Genomic DNA, 21,661 nt, shown 5'->3' on the forward strand with positions numbered 1-21,661 from the left:
CCTAGCTTTCTGGGATACCTGGACCTGTTTTAAGTTGACTGTGGGGGTGTGGGGTGGAAATAAGAGGGGGAGGCTCCTGATCTTATTTTTCTTTATGTCATTTAGGAGAAAATAAGGGGCGAACACAGATCTTTACCACCTAAGGAGGACTGATTAAAAACTTGCTCTACAGGAACAGGTTTAACATTTGACCAGAGTTAAGAAGGAAATATCTGCTCTGGGGCATCTTTCCCCTATGACCAGCATATAACCCAAGTCAGCCAGGAGTCCCTGGATGAGCTCATCCTTTTTGTTTGAAAAATGTAAATGACTAATAGAATCTAGGGATATGCAGCAGAAAATCTGTACTGGTTTATAAAGTTTACTTAGAATCTAAGGTTTTGAATAGAGCAGCGGTTCTCAACCTGTGGGTTGCAACCCCTTTGTAACAGTGAAAATACATCCTGCATAGCAGATATTTACATTATGATTCAAAATAGTATCAAAATTACAGGGTCGCGGCATTAGGAAGGTTGAGAACCACTGGAATAGAGGCACATAGATATTTTCTCTCACTTAAATTATAGACATGAGAAAATGCTTTGGAAAGCCTATGGAAATAGTCTGTGCCAGAAAATTCCACATTTTGTCACTTGCCAATCTATTTTAATAGATTAGATTGTTTTGCATTGCTGTTACATCAAATGCTTTGTCTTGCTCACAGGGTATTACTTGCTGGCCAACACAAAGTTCACATCTCAGCCTGGATATATTGGAAGGCTCTATGGTCCTTCCCTACCAGGAAACCTGCAGTATTGTCTGCGTTTCCATTATGCCATCTATGGGTTTTTAAAAATGAGTGACACTCTAGCAGTTTATATCTTTGAAGAGAACCATGTGGTTCAAGAGAAGATCTGGTCTGTGTTGGAGTCTCCAAGGGGTGTTTGGCTGCAAGCTGAAATCACCTTTAAGAAGCCCATGCCTACCAAGGTACAGTAGCAGTAGTGTATCCTTTGCCAGTGTTCAGTTGTTGTGAACTTGTGTTTAGCTACTGTTTTTCTTCTGTTCAGGCTGACAGCCCTACCCCCAGCTATGTGCAAATTAATCTTTCATTTCTATTCTGTTTTCCAGGTCTCTGAATCATGACAACCTAGAGAGTTTGGGTTTTATTTCCATCTCTCTCTCTCTTTTTTTTTTGAGATAGAGTCAGGCTGGTCTCAAACTCCTGAGCTCAAACAGTCCTCCCACCTCAGCCTCCCAGGGTGCTAGGATTATAGGTGGGAGCTGCCAAGCCCTGAAAGATTCCCTGAAAATAATCCAAAGACTGGGAATATATGAATAGTCCAAGTTCATCAGCTAAACTTTAGTTTGAAGCTATAACTCTCTTTCTCTCCCTTTCTCGTACACACATGCACACATCAATGGAAATGCTAGTATTAAAAAGGGGGGGGAGTGAAATCAGGGAGCCTCTACATTGAGGCTTTAAGCTCAAAAACCTAAGGCTCAGCATTTAACACAAGGTGATGAAGCCCTTTAAAAAATATGGAGCCAGCTCCACCCCAGAGAGAATTTAAGTAAGGGAGCCATCAGCAGCTCATTTTGATAGCAAAGAGAAGACTTTTAAAAGAGATCTTTATGGCAAGGGGAATGCAGGGGAAAGCTGTAATCCCCCAAGTTTAGCAACTCATAAACTTAAGGAAGTTTTACAGATGCAATAAATTCTGCCAGCTACAACCCAGATATGAAAATACTTTGGGAAAATTCACTGTGTTTCAGCCTTTTAATCAGCAAATATCTCTTGAGTATCCTCTCTGTGCAAGAAATGGGCCCAAAGAATGATAAAAGAGGCTTTTCCCGTTAAACAGATAACTCACACAATGGAAGCTCAATAAACATTTTTGAATGAAGGGATAATCACATGAATTATACAAGAATTACCCCAAGTCCAGGCTCGCCAGGGGAAGCTACAAACCTGGGAGGGTTGCAGAACCTTCCCAAACATTCTGGACTTCTCTTAGCGAGAACCATCTGGATAAATCAGAGCTGTGTCCATCTATAACATTCTGCTAAGGAAATTGGGTACACCAATCCTTTCACAATGTCACTTGGTTACTTTTAGTCTATTGATAAACACCCACCAGGACATGATTAAATCTTTACAGTGATTAATCAAAGATCTCTGACAATCTTTACAAAGTTGTTCTTTTCCATTGCTAGACAGGAATGGCATGGCAGCCTCCTCGACTAAAAGGGTAAAGCCAATTTATAATACTTCCAGCAGAGAAGCATACAAATTTTACCATAATCTCCCAGGCACTGCTTGTTTATTAGTTTTATGCTAATTAAATAGGTAGCTGTCTTGTTGAAGCTGTCCCCTGCCTAATTCCTTCACATTCTGTTCACTTGACTAAACAGACATTTGGCTCTGCTCCCTGGGTGAAAGAAAAAACAAATTGGTGTTTCCATTGCCAAGTTCTACCTGTAGCCTAGGCTCATGCTTTTTAAGCTTATTTCCTAGACAATTCCAAATATTTTTTGAGTGAGCCTTTTTTCCTACAAAGGTCATCTCACACTGGCAGTATTTTTGAATTTCCTCTTTACTCCCTTAGTCCTGGAGAAGTTCAAGCCTGTCTGTGCCTTTGAGGGATCCCAAAGGCTTAACGAGCATTCCCATTACCAATTATGTAACTCTTGAAAGTAGTTATAGTAATATACACTCTCTCTCTCACACATACACACACACACAAATAGACATGCATCAGTCACACAATCAGGGACACACCAGAAAGTAATGGAATTTTTGCTTATATTTTTAAAAAAGGAGGCTGTAATAAGCATTTTTGTTGACTCATTTGGCTTTTATTTATTCATTTTCCTTTATTCAGCCAGCATTTATTAGGTATATGTTCAGTGCAAGTTATATAAAAATGAATGAGTGATATTCATGTGTCTAAAAATGATGAGTGATGAATGAGTGATGTTTTGGGAAATCCCAAAGAAGTGTTACAGGTACTTAAAGACTCATCAGCAGATCCTACCCTTGAAGAGATCACATATGATAGAAGATTAAGTAAGCAACTCATGAGAGTACACGTGTCCTGTCACTGTTCCTCAGAGGGGCTGCACAGAAGGATTGAGGAATAGTTATTTTAAAAAATAATGACCAACAGAAACCCAACTGAGCTGGTGTTTGAAGGGTTAAGGTTCAGCCCGCTGGAGTCTGACCCCTGCTCAGCACTATACTGTTCTTCTTCCTATGTCCTCTACTCACAGACACTGGGCCTGTTTAGGAACCTGCCCATTCCTTTACAGTGAACACTTGCTCATACCTGACTCTCATAAAGCTAGGGTCCCGTCTAGAGGCTGACTGCTGCTTCCCAGCACCTGCACAGTCCCTCCTGCCCCTCTTCCCATGGTTCCACTCAAAGAAAAATGGATCCACCCTGTAGGAGACTTCCCTGTCTTCCTACAGTACTTGGAAGAAAATACTCCAGATTTTCTGCCCTGGTGCAGATGAGGAGACAGTATAGTTCAACACTTGAAAATTCTGGATACATGGATACAAGTCTGAAGGTGGCCCGTAGTTCTCATCAGGCCCCTGATGAATAGAACTTGCTCCTCAGAGGGTGAGAGAACCCCTTGATATCGATCACTGAGGCCTGCATTAAGTAAGGCAGGAAACCAATGTTCCCTCACTTACATAACATCTGGAAATAAACATACAAAAAGTATTTAAGACAAAGGATAAAATGAAAAGTCAGATTTGTTTTTGTTTTTTTTGAGACAGAGTGTCACTTTGTCACCCTCAGTGAGGGCGGTGGCATCACAGCTCACAGCAACCTCAAACTCTTGGGCTCAAGCGATTCTGTTGCCTCAGCCTCTGGGGTAGCTGGGACTACAGGCACCCTCCACAACCTCCAGCTATTTTTAGAGATGAGGGTCTTGCTCTGGCTCAGGCTGGTGTCGAACCTGTAGGCTCAGGCAATCTGCCTGCCTCGGCCTCCTAGAGTGCTAGGATTACAGGCATGAGCCACCATGCCCGGCCTCACTTTTTGTTTTTCTGATGGTTTTTCTTCCTGATTTTCTGAAAGCTTGCTCTATTATTCTAAATATTACATTCCCACCTTCCTTTTTTGACTCATTAACCATGAAAGATAAGGAGTTAACTTACCTATACTATTCTTTTTCCCTCTCTCATTCACATTTTTATAAGTTATGTTTTTATTTCTTTAATTTACTTGTTTTTTAACTGAATAGTTAGTTATGAGGATCTTAGTGATATTTGGGGAAATTCAAAAGAAGTGTTACAGGTACTTAGAGACTGACTCATCAGCAAAAAGACACATAGGAAACCAAAGTTAAAAACAGAAGGTTTCATTCATCAAATGCCTATTTCATGAAGGACATGACAAGGTTGGGGGTATAGCGATGGAAAAGACAAATCACTGGCCCTTGAGAATCTTGGTCTAATGAAGTAGATTGACAAAGAATCTAGCCTCAAGGTGGGCATGTTTGTGGGCCTACATTACTATGGATTGTTATTTATATTCCTACAATTAAGCCTTCTGTGCTTAAGCATATGGCTGGATTTCCCACTGAGGGCCTCCTTGGCATTTTCAATAGGACAGTTTTGCCTTAGTGTGGGGCCATCCCTCACATCACCAGGTTTTTAACATCTGAGTCAAAAGCTCTACTCACATTTGGGTTACTTGGGAGTGAATGTGGGTGTGCACCAGGCCTTCAAAGCAGGAGTCGCTAGCTAGGTATGGTGGCTCACACCTGTAATCCCAGCACTTTAAGAGGCTGAGATGAGAACTGCTTGAGGCCAGGAGTCTGAGACTAGCCCAAGCCACATAGTAAAATTTAATCTCTGCATAAAAAAAATAGTCCTAACTATTCTGAAAGTTGAGGCAGGAGGATCTCTTGAGTCCTGGAATTTGAGGTTGCAGTGAGCTATGATGATGTCTCTCCACTCTAGTTCAGGAGACAGAATGAGACTCCATCTTTAAAAAAAAAAACAAAAAAAAAACAAGAATTCCTGCTGAAACTTTGGAAGATCTCAGTGACATCAAAGTTTGTTACAGCTTGACAATGGAACTTTTTTTTTTTTTATTAAATGTTAGCTGTGTACATTAATGCAATCATGGGGTACAGTGTAGTGTTTTCATATACAATTTGAAATATTTTCATCAAACTGGTTAACATAGCCTTTATGTCATTTTCTTAGTTATTGTGTTAAGACGTTTATATTCTACTTTTAGAAAGATTCACTTGTAAGAGAAACCATAGTTGACAATGGAACTTTCAGTGCCAGAATCGAGTTTGGATTGAGCTGATAATGAGGACCGTTTCCAGTTTTAAGCAGACAAAAAGACATAAGAGATAGAGGACATATCTTGACACCACAAAATCCATTAAAACACATTCATTAGGTGAATATTGAAAGTCATGTTATGAATAGCATTACTTTTCTTAAAGTTTCTTTGTTAAACTTAACAAAGATAAAAGTCCTAAGGGTTACAGAATGGGATTCACACCTTTGAGGTTGATGGCTTGACATTCAGCTGTCAACTAATATTTGAGAGACTACTCTGTGCCAGGCACTTCTCAGCACACAATAGTAAACAAATGCCCTTTTTCAAGTTATCCTGGCATTGCACCTTCCCAGCACCCACAGCTGGCCCCTCCACCTTTGTTTGGAGATCTGCAGCTTATACCGGCCCAGGCAGAGGCCACAGGTGGAAGGGCTGTTTTTGTTTTGAACTTTTCCCTTGGTTCTCTGTAACTTTAATACACTTAACCATCATATGGATCATAAACTTTAGGCAGTGTCTCTTGACACCCCGCTATGTAAGATGCATACATTTACACCCCTATACTCCCTTTCCTTCTGTGTCCCCTCCACTTTCCAAATTCTCACAGATATACAATTACTTTTACATTGCAGTTTCATTCCTGCTGCCCTGCAGTCTGCCCTCTGTTTGGCAGCAGGGTTATCTTGATGCAACCCTCCCCTGCAGGAACCCTTCAGCTTCTTATTGCTCTTGGGGTAGGGTGACCAGACATCCCGCTTTTGGCGGGACAGTCCTGCTTTTGAACAATTTGTCCCGTGTCCCACTGCATTTTTAAAAAGTCCCAATTTTTGGAAAGAATGCACGAATGGGCGGGAGAACAGGAAGGGAATATACAGTTTTTGGCTGCCATGTGGCTATTTCTCTAGAATATGAGTTTTATATTATTTGTGTTAATTTTATAATGTTAAACTGTAATAATAACAAATAATTGTTGAGAAGTGATTATCAAGAATTGCTTATCAAAGTTTTCATTGTTGTCAGGCCCTGCCCTGCCCCATCCCCTGCCCCGGCCCACCCCCCTACCCAACCCCACCCCCCAGCCATGTTGTCACGCTTCACAAATGTTAAAATCTGGTCACCCTATCTTGGGGAAAAGGGCCTGTGTGCTCTGTCTGTTTTCAGCCACCTGCCCAGCTCTGCCTCTTGCTGTATCTGTTCTAATCACACTCAACAGCTGATTCCTGGGACATACCTTGCTCTCTCCTACCATGGGTGGTCACATGTTCTGTTGCATCTGCCTAGACTCTTTTTATTGAGATATATGTTATCAACTTAAATCTCACTTAAAGAATCCTTCTCTGACCACTTCCTCCCACCCCCATCACCCCTAACCAGCATAGCTAGATTAGGGTTCTCTGGGCACCCTATAATTCTCTTTCATCATCTTAGAGTCAGCATAACACAGTGGTTGGGAGCATAGACACAGGAACCTGGCTAGTTTTAAATCTAACTCTAACACTTGCTATCTTTGCAGTCCCTCTCTTGGTTTTGTCTTTTGTTTTTCATTTTTTAGGGAGTACAATGGGACCATCAGTTTCTGCAGCCTTGAACACCTGGGTTCATGTAGTCCTCCTGCTTCATCCTCCCAGGTAGCTGAGACTACAGATGTGTGCCACTGTGCCCAGCTAATTTTTTTTTTTAATTGTAGAAACAGTCTTACCATGTTGCCCAGACTGGTCTTAAACTCCTGGCTTCAAGTGATCCTCTCCCTTGAGGCTCCATATTCACTGGAATTATAGACATGAGACATAGTCAGTTTTCTTAATCTCTACTTTCTTTATTTTTCCATCTTGAACCAAAAGCCTAGCAGAAGATTTGGCCCCCTCTTGATACTCTATAACTGTCACATTTTGAGTTTTGATCAGGTGTTATAGATGCTAATGCCCAGGTGTTCCCTCAAACCATGGAAAGCACTAAGAAGGAGATGAGTATGCAGGAAGTTTATGAGAGTGTGCTCTTGGGATCATGACTAAGGAAGGGGAAGGAAAGCAGGGGCAGGCAGGGGAGCTGCTGGGCTGCAATGCATCATCAGTGAAGGCTTCATCTGAGCTGCAGAGGGCTCAGAAGCTGGCGCACCATTCAGAGTGTCCTGAAGTAAGAGGTAGTGTCTTTATAGTCCCATCTTGATCAATCATTAGATGCTGGCTACCTCAGAAGGAGATGTTGCTTTGAACAAGGCAGTTGTCTTCAGCCAAGGCACTTCCCAGAGAGGGCTAACAACCTGGCACTGTCTACTGACAGCAACAGTAGCAGCTGGGGGAATAAGCCCTTCATTCCCAAGGGGTGGGCATGGGGGGCAGCAATGATAGCACCTACTATGCCGATTAGGGCAGAATCTCTTGGTATAGGGCCTGGGAATTAGTATTTTATAAGGAGCACCAAGAGATTATAACAGGCAGCATAGAGAACTATCGCTCTTATATAGCTCACCACGATAAAGCAGAAAAGGAACCAAGCAATAAGAAAGACCATGTGTTCATCTTGTGTTCAGCTAGGCTACACTGAGACCATCCATCATAGACTGGCAAGTTCTATGTTGGACAAATGCATGTCTATGTAGTGTCTATGCTTAGGTCCCCCACCCTGAAATGCTGAGAGACATTCCTGTGACCACATGGCTGGGCAGGACCAGAGTTGTATGAATGGTCTTCCTGCTCCTAGGTAACTTTTCCATTGTGAGTGACTCAGAAAGTTAGAGTTAGATCAGTAGTCCTTGTGTGTACCCCGTCAGCCCGGAAAGCACCATTAAAGCATGAGAGATCAAGAGTGTTCCAGAAATACAACACCAAAACCTGTGTGATCATTTCCCACATGTGGTTTCTGTCCACACAGAGAATGTGGTTCTCCAAATATTCTTGCCATTTAGAAAGGAGTTTTATTTAAGTCACAGAGCACCAAAAATAAGCATATGGTGAACACTTGTCAGCTGTTACAGTCTGTCCAGAAGCTTCTATTGGCTGTTTTTACAGTTTAATAACTCAGTGTTTACTTTAGCTAACTCCAAACTGATGACAGTTTGAGAGATTTTTCTGAACCTATTTGGCTTACCACACATTTTATAATAGTTTGAATTTTTAATGACTACAATTCTGAAATGAATTTGCGGAACATTTAGAGGGTTCCCAGTTCAACCTGGGTCAGAACAAGGGACAAGTTGGCTGTTTATCAAGTACCTACTCTGTGCCAGGCAGCCCAGGCCCTCTTGTTTAATTAATCCTTAAACATTATGTTACAGTAACACATTCAAATTTATGAGTAAATAAGCTGAAGTTTTATGAAATTAAAATAGTTTAATTCTTCCTGGTTCCTTGCCACTCTCCACCAAATTCCAGACAGAATCTTTCAGTGAAACCTCTAAAATTCATCTCAAATATGACCACTTCTCTTCACCCCAGCCACCACCCTGATCTAAGCTGCCATCATTTCTCACCCTAACTACTTCAGTATCTTTCTAACTGGTTTCTCTGCTTTTCTCTCCCTCCCTTTTCCCCTCTCCCTCTCCCTCCAGCAGCCAGAATCATTTTCTTGAAAGAAAAATTAAATCATGACATTCTCTTGCATGAAATTATTCTGTGGCCTTAGAATAAAGTTCGTCTCTTATTGTGGCATATAAGGCATGATCTGTTCCCTGCTGACTTCATCTCCCTTTGTTCTGTGTGACCACATAGTCACACAGTCTGCACAGTCACAAGGCCCTTCTCTCTGGTCCTTGGGCCCAAGGCCTTTCCTGCCCCAGAGCCTTGTGCTTGCAGGCCCCTCTGCAGAGGAAGCTTCTTCGGCAGCCATTCCCATGTCAAACTGGTTCTTGTGGTTCTGTCCCAGGTCAAGTGCTTCCTCTCCACCCTTCATTTATTTCCCCATCCCAGTTTATTCCCCATTAGATTACCCCGTTTATTTTGTGCGTAACATTTATCTCCGTCTGAAATGATCTCATTTATTTACTTGTTCTTTATCCATCTCTCTTCTCTCATGAAAATGTAACTTTCAGGAGGACAGGGATCTTTTTGGTCTTGTTTCTCCACAGCATCTGGCACTGTGCCCTGAGGCAAAGTAGGTCATCAGTGAATTTCTGTGCAGTAAATGTTGCTTGGTACCTATGTGGTCAATGAATGAATAAAAAGAATGAATGAGTGGACTTTCTAAGGTTGGTAAGTGGCAAGGCTGGGTTTTAAATCACAGCATAGCCAGCTTTGAAGGGTGCCCTTGGGTGGAGGGTATTTGGGGGAGGTATTTGGGGGAGGTCGCGGTCTCTCTCCAGTCTTAGGGAAGGCCTGTTCTTGTGCACCTGAAGAAAGTGAGGCTCCCTAAGCCTATCTTGGAGTAAAGACATCTTCTGTTATTTGTTTTAATTCTCATAACGCTCCTGGGAGAGAAGTAAAGTATTTCCTTTAAGTGTCCTTGGCATCCTCGGATGTGGAGTTAGCCGAGCCCATGGTTACCCAAGTGCCATAGACTAGATGCCTAACCTGAGCCTATCACATGTGTGACACTGATGTGGGAAGGAGCCCCTCTCCCAGTGCTTAGTGTCCTCACCACCCATTCCTAAAGCCAGTCAAGGGTGATTCATCAGGGCCCGAACCAAAGGCAGCACCCACTGCCACGGACATTACTCTCACCTCTCACTGAGTTGTCACTGGGGACCAGCACTGAGCTGAGTGAGGGGCAGCCCGGGCAGAGCTGGAAAGAAGTCAAGACTTCAGGCAGCACCTGTGGCTCAAGGAATAGGGCACCGGCCCTATATACCAGGGGTGGTGGGTTCAAGCCCGGCCCGGCCCAAACTGCAAAGAAAAAAAAAAAACTTTAAGAAGTCAATTCACCTCTGATTTCCCTCACTCTGACACCTGTGTGCTACCCTTCTTTTCCTCCATTAGCATATGCCCAGGCTATTTTAAGGACAATGGGCTAATTAGATTAATAACTTCTTGCTGTCACCCCTAGATAGTTTAATGCCTCTAATTGAGGAATGAAGCAATGGGAAGTGTCACTTAGACAGCATTCTTGCAGAGTAGCCTTATGGAGGAATTCTGTAATGTTATCACAGCTGCCAACAAAAAAGGACTTTACTGGAACACTTGCCAATACTACATTTGTTGCTACAGCTCCCTAGGAACAAAAGCATTATAGTACCATTTAACAGAAGAGGAAAGCTCAGGCAGAAAATTAAGGCTAGTGTCCAACATCACACAGCTGTTAAGTAGCAAAGCTGAGGAGTAGATCCAGGTCTTTTGAATTTAGAATCCATGCTTTTTACACTAAGCCTAAATGCCTACCAGGGGCTCATGTCAAAAGTGTAGCATCAGGTGAGGATGGGAGCCCAAAGCTAACTCTCAGGATTTTTTTTTAAAAATTAGGGTTTTAGTACTAACCCTATTCTATTCTATAGTTATTCTATTTTAGAACTAACCTTGGCTCCTCGGAGGCTAATGTTGGCGCTCCATCATTACAGAATTTCTGAAAATCACTTGTTACTCTCTCCTGACGTTTGGCCTTTAGAAAAAGCATTTTGGAGTGAATTGTTCTCTCTCCTCATTATCTTCATTAGTGTAGGAAAATCTTGAGGTGACTGTTAGCTTTCCATTCGAGTAAAAGGGAAAAATGGATCCAGAAAACCATTTCATGATTCCTATCTCTTCAAAATGTTTCCCAAACATTAAAACAATTACTGTAGGCAGGTCATGATTACATAAAAGCAGCCATTTCTTTAAGAACATCTAATACTGTTAAAATAAAGGTTCATACCTGACCTTATTTTCAGCTTACAGAAGCAAAAATCAAGGTACAAAATTATCCACACACTAAGGAGATGTTTCCTATGAAATCTTATGAGGCCCAGGACCTAGAAAAAACATTTCTTGGTCTCTTTCTTTCTGTTCAGCTACATTTAATGAATTCTGACTATGTGGCAGGTGCAATGCAAAGGCCTTTCCCTGAGGTACCTCATTTGATCTTCACCATGGGCACATGGTGGTATTACTAGTATGCTCATTTTACACATGGGAGAAGGCTCAGGAAGGCTCCATAACTGGCCCAAATTATAGATTCTTAAGTGACAGAGGAAGTGTCTTAAGCATATGCTATATTTCCCCTCCAACCCACAGCTTTGTTTTGTGTCAAACCACCTTGAATGTTGACTCCTCCTAGGAGCCAACATCATTGGCTGACAAAGTATTATCCTTGCTCTTCGTCCAAACCAACCCACCGTCTACGCATTTGGTCTCACCTTCCTGCCTTCTCTACGACTTTATTTCATCAATTATTTCCTCTCTTGTAAATCTCTACTCTCCATTAGTCCTTTGCACAGTGCCAACATGTGTTGGTCTCCTGCATTCGACACAAATGAACAACCTACTTGTCTTTCATCTCAGCGCCCATTTAAGCAGCCACTCGCTCCCGTTCATTCCTTTACTCTCCAGACTTTTGAAAGGTGCACCTTCAGCTACTACCTTTGCTCCACTTCAGGTTCTTATTCCTCAAATCCTCGTCTTCTGTTCTCTTTCTTCCTCTTACAATGCTTCCCCAGGGCTTTTCAACAGCAAAGTATTTCTCATTGATCTTGCTGTAGAAATCATTATACATACACATAACCAGAAAAATATTGATGCTTCTCTCAAAGACCATCTCAAATGTTCCTTCCTCTTTGAATCCTTTATGTCATTGATTTGTGTTTCGTTTTTTGGAATGATATATTTGTAATTAAAGAGCCCTAGTTTAGGACAATGAAGGCTTGGCCAGACTCTGGCATTGACTATTTAAATCAGAATTTCATGTCACTTCTCTATGAAATAAGGACATATTTTAAGATGACCTCTAGGTCTCTTCTACCTCCTGTTATATTTTTAGCCATTGGAAGGGCAGAAACTGTGTTTTAACATTGTGCAACACAGTTCTTGTGGATTTTTTATTTCTTTATTTCCTCTTACAAAAGTCATTTCCTCTTTGGAAAATAAAGTTGAAAGTTTAGTCTGTGATTCAGATATCCACTTTTAAAACTTTCCTTTTGCTTGTGACCTTAAATAATAAAAATGTGACTAAATGTAAAGTACCTAGGGTTCTGAAATTTTTAAATGGTAGGAGTTCATTCAAATAAAAGAACGAGTCTAGAAAGTTTCTGTAGAGATTTTTCGCAGGTAGCTATTTAACTGCAAGATGCCCTGCTAATAAAGGGATTAAGGAACCACAAAACCGATGTGTAAAGAAGATATATGAGAGAAGGTGAATTTCCTATCACATTTCATGATGTCTGGGAGAGAAGATTGTTCCAGGATATTAATGCCCCAGAATTATTAAAGCAGAGCAGCTGAGTGCAGAGTAGAAATCGGAAGGTCATTAATTGCTGACAAGGTAATCAACACATTATAGGCCAAATGAAGGTGGTTCTGTACACAGAACGAGGAAAATTACACTGTCAAGTAGAATAAATGTTAATGTCAAATTGAATAAAGGGTCTAGGAATGGAATGGAAGGCTACTTTTCCATTTTTCAAGCTAGACTCAGCATCACTTGTTGGTCCAAGAATTCCATACATTATGTTAAATATGAGTGAGGCAGGATTCAGATACTCTTATCTTCCTGTTTCATTTCCTTTCTGGTGTTTGTTGAGGGCTTCTGTATTTCATGTCAACTTAAGAGAAAATTGCTGAAAAGACTGATTACCACAACGGGTACTTGCTGACACGGCTTACATGAGCTTATTGATGTCAGAGCATTCTTTCATGACTTTCTTGAGTAATTAATTTCACAGAATATTGCTGGAGTGGCAATTTGTCCTCCCAGCACCATATGTGATATGTGTAAAGACACAATAGGTATTCTTTCTTCGCAGTTTTACTAATAACCTTAATTAGGTAAACATTTATTCCAAGGTTTGTCTATGAATCTGAAAACCCTACCTCTCCTCCACACTCTCAAATCTCTGCCTTACGAATATTTCATGGCCTTATGATCGCTACATTTCCAGGGAATCTTTTCCCAAATCCTGGATGATGCAGCATTCTCTGTTTATGCTCACACTGAGATTCTCTGGAGATCTTCTGGTTTTCTGAGCTGGTTGTCTAGGTAAGTATTTTCTGGCCTTTTTAGCCATCAGCTCAATTCACATATTTGGATTTGATAGTTCATACATTGATAAAGACTTTCTAATTTCATCAGGGAGAAAATATTGTATTTCCTTTTGTACAGGTACCCCCATATTTTTCCCCTCTCTTTCTCCAGATATTTTCTGCTCCATCTTTTCAGAACCCAGCTTTAGTAGAAGTCTCTCTACTGAATCCATAAGCCATGCCCTGTGGCATCTCCCATCACACCACTGATGGGCCATGAGCTTCTGTTTTCTGCATATCAGCTTACATGTGTCTCTACACAATTCTCAAGGAATTACTATTTGTGACCTTCCCATTTCATCTCAGTCTTCAAACCAAGTTATTTGGTTCTTCCTTTGTTTTATTCAAGCAAATCTGAAAGGCAAATATCAAGCCAGAAAAAAAAGTTTGCAACATATATGACAAACTCTTAATACAGTTAATAAACATGAATGAATTTAACAAATCAAAAAGGATTCTTATATGCTCTGGTTTGGGGGTAAAGATGACAATTCAATTATGTGAATCAAAAAGAAAGCACCCAAACATGCATACCTTTTGATATACCAATTTTATTTATAAGAACTTACCATAAAGGAATAATCATGGTTATACACAAAGACTTACCTATTAATGTTTATCCCAGTAATGCTAATAATATTGAGAAATTGAAAAATACAAATTTGTCTGTTTTTAAGGGTTGGATAAATATGTCGTGGTACAGTTTACTTTGTCAAGTCAGAGATTTACACCTTGCCTTGGGAATCAATGAAAATCAAACTAACAATTGTTTCTGTGTCTAAGACATAAGTAGGGCAAAGTCCACCTTCCCGTTTGGGTATTAGCAGGGGAACGCTAAACATGCCTGCTGTCTTCTCCTGACCCAGGCGCTATTCATCTACAGCACAGTGAGCCCTTGAGGGTCAAGAGAGAAACCTAGACTCTTCCCCATCTGGGCCGTTTATTGATTGCCTGCTGTATGTCTTCATATAGGACGAACATTTTTATACCTTCATCCAAGTGAACCACAACAATAACTCCATATTATGATGGCCATCCTTGGATATGACAATTAAATTGCCCTTTATACTACATTACATCACATCAGTCAGGAAAGTGTTTGACCAGGAGATCTCCCTAAGGGAGGTGGGCCAGAGAGAAACTACATTGTACGTCCACCTCAATATATTATTTTTTTTTATGCAAAATCACAGGGCAGCACAAAGGCCCATAGGAAGTCACCAAATGGCCACCTGCTTTCCTGAGGAGTGTATATTCAAAGCAGGAAGGTATTCACATTTAACTTCCTTCAGTGATAATAAGAGGTTTATGGGATAATTTTATTTAATAATGTCCTCATTATTAGGGTGTGGAATTAGAGAGTCTAAAACTCTAAAAGTGACAGCATCTTACCCTTTGTTGCATGTTCTTTTTTTTCAGAGGCTTTCACTTTTTTTTTTTTTCCCCTTTTGGATCTTCCACATTAATTGTGTGGCTTAGTCACCTCTGTCTCATGCTGAAAGGAATGGGACTTTGGAGTCAGACAGGCCTTGCTCCCAAAATAAAGTGAAAAGGGATGAAGATGATGTTGCAGGTGTGGAGGGGAGAGGGCGTGGGAGGGAGTCCTCCCGACTCCCTCCCAAGGGTGTACATTCTCAGCACAGAGAGGAGGGAGAAGGACATGGCCGAGGTGAGAGAAATGCTGCTGTGGAGAAGAGACGTTATGACGGGTTCGATGTCAGCCAGGTCTGAAACTCAGCCACAAGCCATGTGAGAGCCAGGCCCCGTGCTGAGTTACAGAAATCTCTGTACACATAAGGGAAAGTGATAGGAAGCTGGCTGTCAACACAGGTCAAAGGTATGTTTGGTCTAGCAGGGTGGTGTAACGCAGGATGCTCTGGCTCTGGTGTAATGCGGGGATAGAGAGGGAGTCCAGTGCTTCATCCCTCGGTCTGCAGCCAGCTATTGTGTGAGGGAGTATCACAGGCTATTGGGACTATTGCCTCATTCTAAAAATAACTGATTCTCAGGCCGCTTCTGGAACCTCCCCTCCTCTTACAGTACCCAGCAGATGCAAAAATAATGCCGATTTCTAGAATCCATGAGTTGAGAGATTTGGATGTTTACCACCCAAATAGCAATGAAAATATTCAGCTGTAGGCCTGTATTCTAATCCAGGCCTCTACCCGAGACCTGAAGGCTCCTGGGAGCAGAAAGACGTTTCACAGTGGGAAACATTGGAAGCTGCTCATTCTTTGTTGCTTGTCAAAGCCAAAAGTTGAATTAAATCAGATGTGTGTTTAAAAAAAGAAAAAACAAAACAGATGAGTCCTTTAAGAAGAAAGTGTTGGTCAGCTAAAGACTTATTTAAAAACACATGGTCATTCTGCCTTTTGTAGGATATGCAGACCAAATATAGTATCTGCAAGAGGCATGCTGTAACAATTTAGCAACGCTTTCCCAAAACTTCTAAGAGTGCTAAAATCTCACACTTAATGAAGCTGCAGTCATCCTATCTCTAGGGATTTGTGTAAGTTCCTAAGTTTCTCAATATTAGAATTTTTGTTTTGTTCAGCTTTGTGTGTTTTGAAATTCCATTACAACTTATTGTCAGGCGGTTTAAGTGAATGCAATTACATTCTATAGTGTATCTTGAAATTGTGCCAGTAGTGTCTTTCAGAAGGGCTCTGGAATTTCACTGACTGAATTATAGTAATTTTGTGAATAACTATGCCACCAGCTCTGTAGTTGCCATCTCCAAATTTATCTGTGCAAATGATTTTAAAGGATTTTAGTCTCATCAGAAGAAAAGTTAAATTTAACTCGGAATCAAATGATCTAGTAAATTATTGAGGTTTACCACTCATAATAACTTAACTAGGTTCATTATGTGAACACGAGTAATTTATGATGTTGGCAAAGAATTAAAGTGTGTTTATCTGAAGATAGAAGGCAATTTCTGGAAGCTATCATTCACATGCTAATTACAGGTCTAAATGGGGATCTTCAATTGGTAAAGTAGACGGCAGATTAACCCAACAACCTCCCGCTGTGTCTATCAAACAAGCCATGGAAACTACTCTAAAAGGCAGTAAAAACAAACAAACAAACAGTTAATTCACCCTGTATGTAGCTCTTTAATACAAACAACTCCTTTCAACTGCACAACAAAGGTTTTATTTATTTATTTTTGAGACAAAGTCTCAAGCCCTTGCCCTGGATAGAGTGCTGTGGTGTCACAGCTCACAGCAACCTCCAACTCTTGGGCTTAAGTGATTCTCTTGCTTCAGCCTCCCAAGTAGCTGGGATTATAGGCACCCACCACAACGCCCCGCTACTTTTGGTAATAGTTGTCCTTGTTGTTTGACGGGCTGGTCTGGATTTGAACCCGCCCGCTCCAGGGTACGTGACTGGCGCCTTAGCCTCTTGAGCTACAGGCGCTGAGCCCAAAGGTTTTATTTAATCGTTTTCCATAGCTTTCTACAAAGCTTGTTTCTTTCCCTGGCGAAAATCCTATTTGTTGTATTTGGTAGCTCTTAAACTGTAACATTTCTTAGAGAGAAAATCTGTAACCCTGATTCTTTTAAAATCTAACCTGATTTGGTTTGAGAAAATGAATCTTGACATATCTATTTCTATATTTTTTTCTTTCCTGGGTACCTAAAGCAGGAACTTTGCTAGACTTTTACAGGCCCAGCCAGGGGCACTGGACCCAAACAGCCCCTTTGACTAACATAACCTTAGACTGAATTTCTACCACCCACCCTCTCCACAGCAACTCTCTTTCCCAAAATAAAAAACTTTAGAAGAGAGTTGAAATTATATACTACAAGATAGAATATTACTGCTAAGTTACCTTCTAGGTTCTGCTATGTGTCATTATGTTTTTTCTAGAGAGTAATCATTATTTGAAAGGGGAAAAGATGGAAACAAAGAGGGGATTCTATCGCCCTCTCGTAATTACAGTTTTCTGAAATAGAAAATTGGAACCGTAAATCCCTGATCTAGGAACTTTGCTGGACTTTTCCAGGCCAAGTTTTTTATTTGGGGGAAGAGAGGTACTGTGGCAAGGGTCTGTGTAGAAATCCAGTCCAAAGCTATATTAGGGAAAGGGGCCAGACTGCCCCCATGGTCTGGAGGGTGGTTATTCAGTTTGAGTATTCATCTGTCTGCCTTGTGTTTCTGTTTCTTTAGCTTTGGTTCCCAGGACTTGAAGATACTCCACTACTAGTTAGAATCACACCTGATGATGTGCAGAAGAAGAGAAAGCTAACTCGATCTAGTCCATTTATGAAAATACTCTTATTCTGAGTGGGGAGAGTAAGTAGGTTGAAATCAGCAGGGAATCAGAGACTGCATATAATAGGAATTTAGTAAGTGGGATTTTCTATAATCCACATAGCACTTTTCTACTATTCTTGACTAGTGATTCTCAGCCAGGGAGATTCTTTACACCACAAGATATTTGGCAATGTCTGAAGACGTTTTCGATTGTCAGGACTTGAGGGCAACATTGGCAGCTAGTGGGTAGAGATAAGTATTGCTGCTAAACATCCCACAATGTACCAAGAAGTCTCCCACAACAGAAAAGTGTCTGGCCCAAAATACCTGTAGTGCTGAGGATGAAATACTCTGTTGAGGATTTTTTTTAAATGACAATATCTATTTTTAGTATAAAGAATAAGTTAAGTAATATTGTTGATCTTTACTCGACTATATTTAACATTATTTCTTTGCAAATATGTTTAATATCGCTCTCTATTCACTGCTTATTTGTGTTCTAAAGTTTAGTCTAGGTAGGTTTCCTCAACAATGAATATTCTCCATCAAAACAAACATTAAAGTAGTCCTGGTACCTTAGGACTGGAACTTTGAGTAGGCTGAAACAGATTGATTTACAAGTTTTATGTACTAACTTTTAAGTGATTTACATAAAATCATGAACAACTTTGCTGAGAAGAATACTTTCCAGCTCCATCCATGTAAACATGAAGGAGGTAAAGTCTCCATCTTTCTTTAGGGCTGCATAGTATTCCATGGTGTACATATACCACAGTTTATTGATCCATTTGTGGATCGATGGGCTCTTAGGCTTCTTCCATGACCTAGCAATTATGAATTGGGCTGCAATGAACATTCTGATACAAATATCTTTATTGTAGTGTGATTTTTTGGTCTTCTGGATATATACCTAATAGAGGAATTATAGGATCAAATGGCAGGTCTATTTTTAGTTCTCTAAGTGTTCTCCAGATTCTTCTTAGCAAAGTATCCCAAGAATGGACGAAAAAGTGTCCAATGTACTCAGTCCTACTATGAAACTAATTTATAGCTTTCATAGGAAAGCTATAACCCAATTTTAGCCCAGGAATATGGAGAGAGGGGAGAGGGAGGGGAGAGGAGAGGGGAAGGTAGGTGGAGGGAGTGTGATTGGTGGGATCACGCCTGTGGTTCATCTTATAAGGGTACATGTGAATCTCTCTAAATGTAGAATATAAACGTCTTAACGCAATACCTAAGAAAAAGACATGAAGGCTATGTTAACCAGTTGGATGAAAGTATTTCAAATTGTATACAGAAACAGTACACTGTACCCCATGATAGTATTAATGTACACTGTTATGATTTAATAAAATTAAAAAAGAAATAAAGTTGATTCTTCCTAGCCATGAAAAAAAAATTATGAACAACTGTAAAAGAAATATCATTTTACCTGGGGCCTCCTCTTTCCCCCCTCTTAAATAGATATTAATATACATTCAAACCGTCGAAGATTTTTTTCTAGTCTTTAGAGATTTTCTACTTATTTTGAAATAAGATGAAATATATATTTTTTAAAGATGTATAAATAAAGAATTTAGACCCTGGCTATTTTCCTTCTTGTCACAATCTTACCTGGCCCCAGAAGGAGAGTTTTTAAGAACAGGCCAGGATGTTTGGCTTTTCCTATGTCCTGTCTCAACCGGGCCCACTCAGCAGCTTGCCCAGTCACCAACTGTCCTAAAATAACCTCTCCACCTCACAGGGCCTGCAAAATGTAAACTGGAGCCCCCAAATAGCTGACATTATCAGCATTATTAATAGCAGCTGGAAAAATCCACTGTGTTAAATCAAACAAGCTGATCTTTCTTTTGTGTGTTGGAATGTGGACAGACAACTGCTCAACAAATTTGAGGTGTGAGGCCACAGTTTGAATCTAATCAGAAGCTGACTGACTTTGGGGATCTTTAACCAGACAGAATAACACGTGGTCTGGCTAGTGTCCTAAGTGTCAAAAAGCTCTAACACAAGAAAAAGCTAGTGGCCTGATAGTGTCCAAAACATCTTTAACATTTCATTCAACCCACTGTGGCTGTTCACAAATTGTTTGGGATGGCCATAAAGAGTATCTCTTATATTGGCTCTCATAATAGACAATGACAAAGATCAACAATCTAGGAAACGATAATGACCAAGTCATTACTCCACATCAGAATCATAGATCCCCTGATTTCTTTTTCTTTGTATCCATAATTTCATGAGTCTAACATAATTGTTATAAGTTTGGTAAATTTTCCAGACTCTTTCTATATACTTACAGATGAGTTAGGTATAATTTTATTTTATTTCATTTTATCTAACCAGATTTTTCTACTGAACATTCTGAGAGGACTTTATTTCTGTACTAGTGAATAATATTTACAAGTCATCAGATCTGATGATGGCTTGTTTCTTAGATTGTTATAGTAAATTTTATCTATTTCTTCTGTTTTTGAAATTTGGGATGCTTGCTTTCTGATTTGGTTTAATGGTCACTATAAAATAAACACATGAAAGCAAGGTAATATATCCCTTTTAAAAAGGGGGATATTTATATATTTTGAAAAAGTACTTTTCAGTTTCCTGGTGAAGAATAGTCTTTAAAGCTGCCAAAAGGAGAGAAAGCTAAGCCCTTTCTCTTTGCAGCACAATTAATTCAATTATTGAGACATATTAAAATTTCCTTATAATAACAAAAATTGCATTCAGGGCTAATGACACAGACCATTACATTATAAATGGGAAATAAGTTCCCAGGCTTAAACCCTGCAAGTAACAGATTTTACGGTGAGGTAACCTGTGGAATTTACAAAAATAAAAATAATCAACAGAGGAAAATGACAAAACAGCAACAACCAGAAAACCCACCCCATTTTGTTTTGTTCTTTGTGAATCCAGTTTTACGTTGTTAAAAACTCTAAGCTTTTCTTTTCATATTTGAAAGCCGTATGAATACAGTGAAAATAAACCTTCACACATCTTATAATTAGTAATTATCATGAAGATTTTGGCTTAAGACATTTTATATTTTACATTCCCGTAAGCTGTCACATGATTTTCAAATTTCTTTTTAAATAAATTCAACATTCTAAGAAAGCTAATCGTCAAAGAGCAAAGGGACCCTACAATAATACAAATAAATTTCGGACATACATTCTGCCTATTCGAACCCCCCAAAAAGATCAAATGTTCTCATTGTTTTTAAGTTGGACTTAGCTTCTGCTATAGCAGGTATTGTCTTTGGGGGACTGAGATTTGTAATTCTTGGATTGAACGTGGACCGCGTGGGCTTGTGCTACTTACACAAAACATGGGAAGCAGCTTTGTAAACTGCAAGTACAAGGACAATATAATATAAAAGCTTTATAAAGTGCTCTTTGCTCATCGTATGTATGAAAAGTACCCTTAAAAAATGGCCTAATAGAAAGAAATCCAAGACTTCTCTCTCTTTCTCTGGCACAATAAATTTAATAATTTATGGTATGGATTTGTTTTTCCTTCACATACAAAACAATAAAAATGTTGGACCTGATAAAATAACTGTGTTTAGGGCTTTTATCAGCGTTACCAACAGGGAACATAAATCTTTGTCTTTGGAAATGGAATACCAGTCTCCAGATGGCAAATCACTGGGACTTTGCTCACCCTGTGAATGAAGCAACATTGCCAGAGAGTCATTTCAAAGAAATCAATAGTGTTTGTACTGGAAATGTTTGGAAAATGCTTGGAAATCCATCAACTCTATGTTCTTTGAGAATTATCTGGAGAAAATATTTAAAACCTGATAGGCCTTTCTCTGTCACGCAGTTAACCTCTTGCTCTTCCCATTCTTCCTGTGGATTCTTCGCAGAATGCCACTGATTTCACCATTACTATGCACAGTTTATCACTGTAAGGATGACGCCACACACAAAAATAATATAAGTATCTCCAGGACCATATATACATGAT

General features: G+C 40.0%; 1 protein-coding gene across 2 annotated transcripts in view; it reads left to right on the forward strand.

Moving 5' to 3' along the window:
- Positions 1-21,661, forward strand: part of MAMDC2 (MAM domain containing 2) — a 167,048-nt gene that overhangs the window by 114,666 nt on the left and 30,721 nt on the right. For both annotated transcript variants that reach the window (XR_001161818.1, XM_003782936.2), the window contains exon 9: positions 704-969. Coding sequence is in view for 1 of the 2 variants with exons in the window: in XM_003782936.2 (XP_003782984.1) it covers positions 704-969 (266 nt within the window). In the remaining variant the exon portion in view is untranslated. The remainder of the gene's footprint in view (positions 1-703; positions 970-21,661) is intronic.

This window comes from Otolemur garnettii, unplaced genomic scaffold, assembly GCF_000181295.1.
Source record: "Otolemur garnettii isolate 467f Iridium unplaced genomic scaffold, OtoGar3 scaffold00006, whole genome shotgun sequence".
Lineage (NCBI taxonomy): Eukaryota > Metazoa > Chordata > Mammalia > Primates > Galagidae > Otolemur > Otolemur garnettii.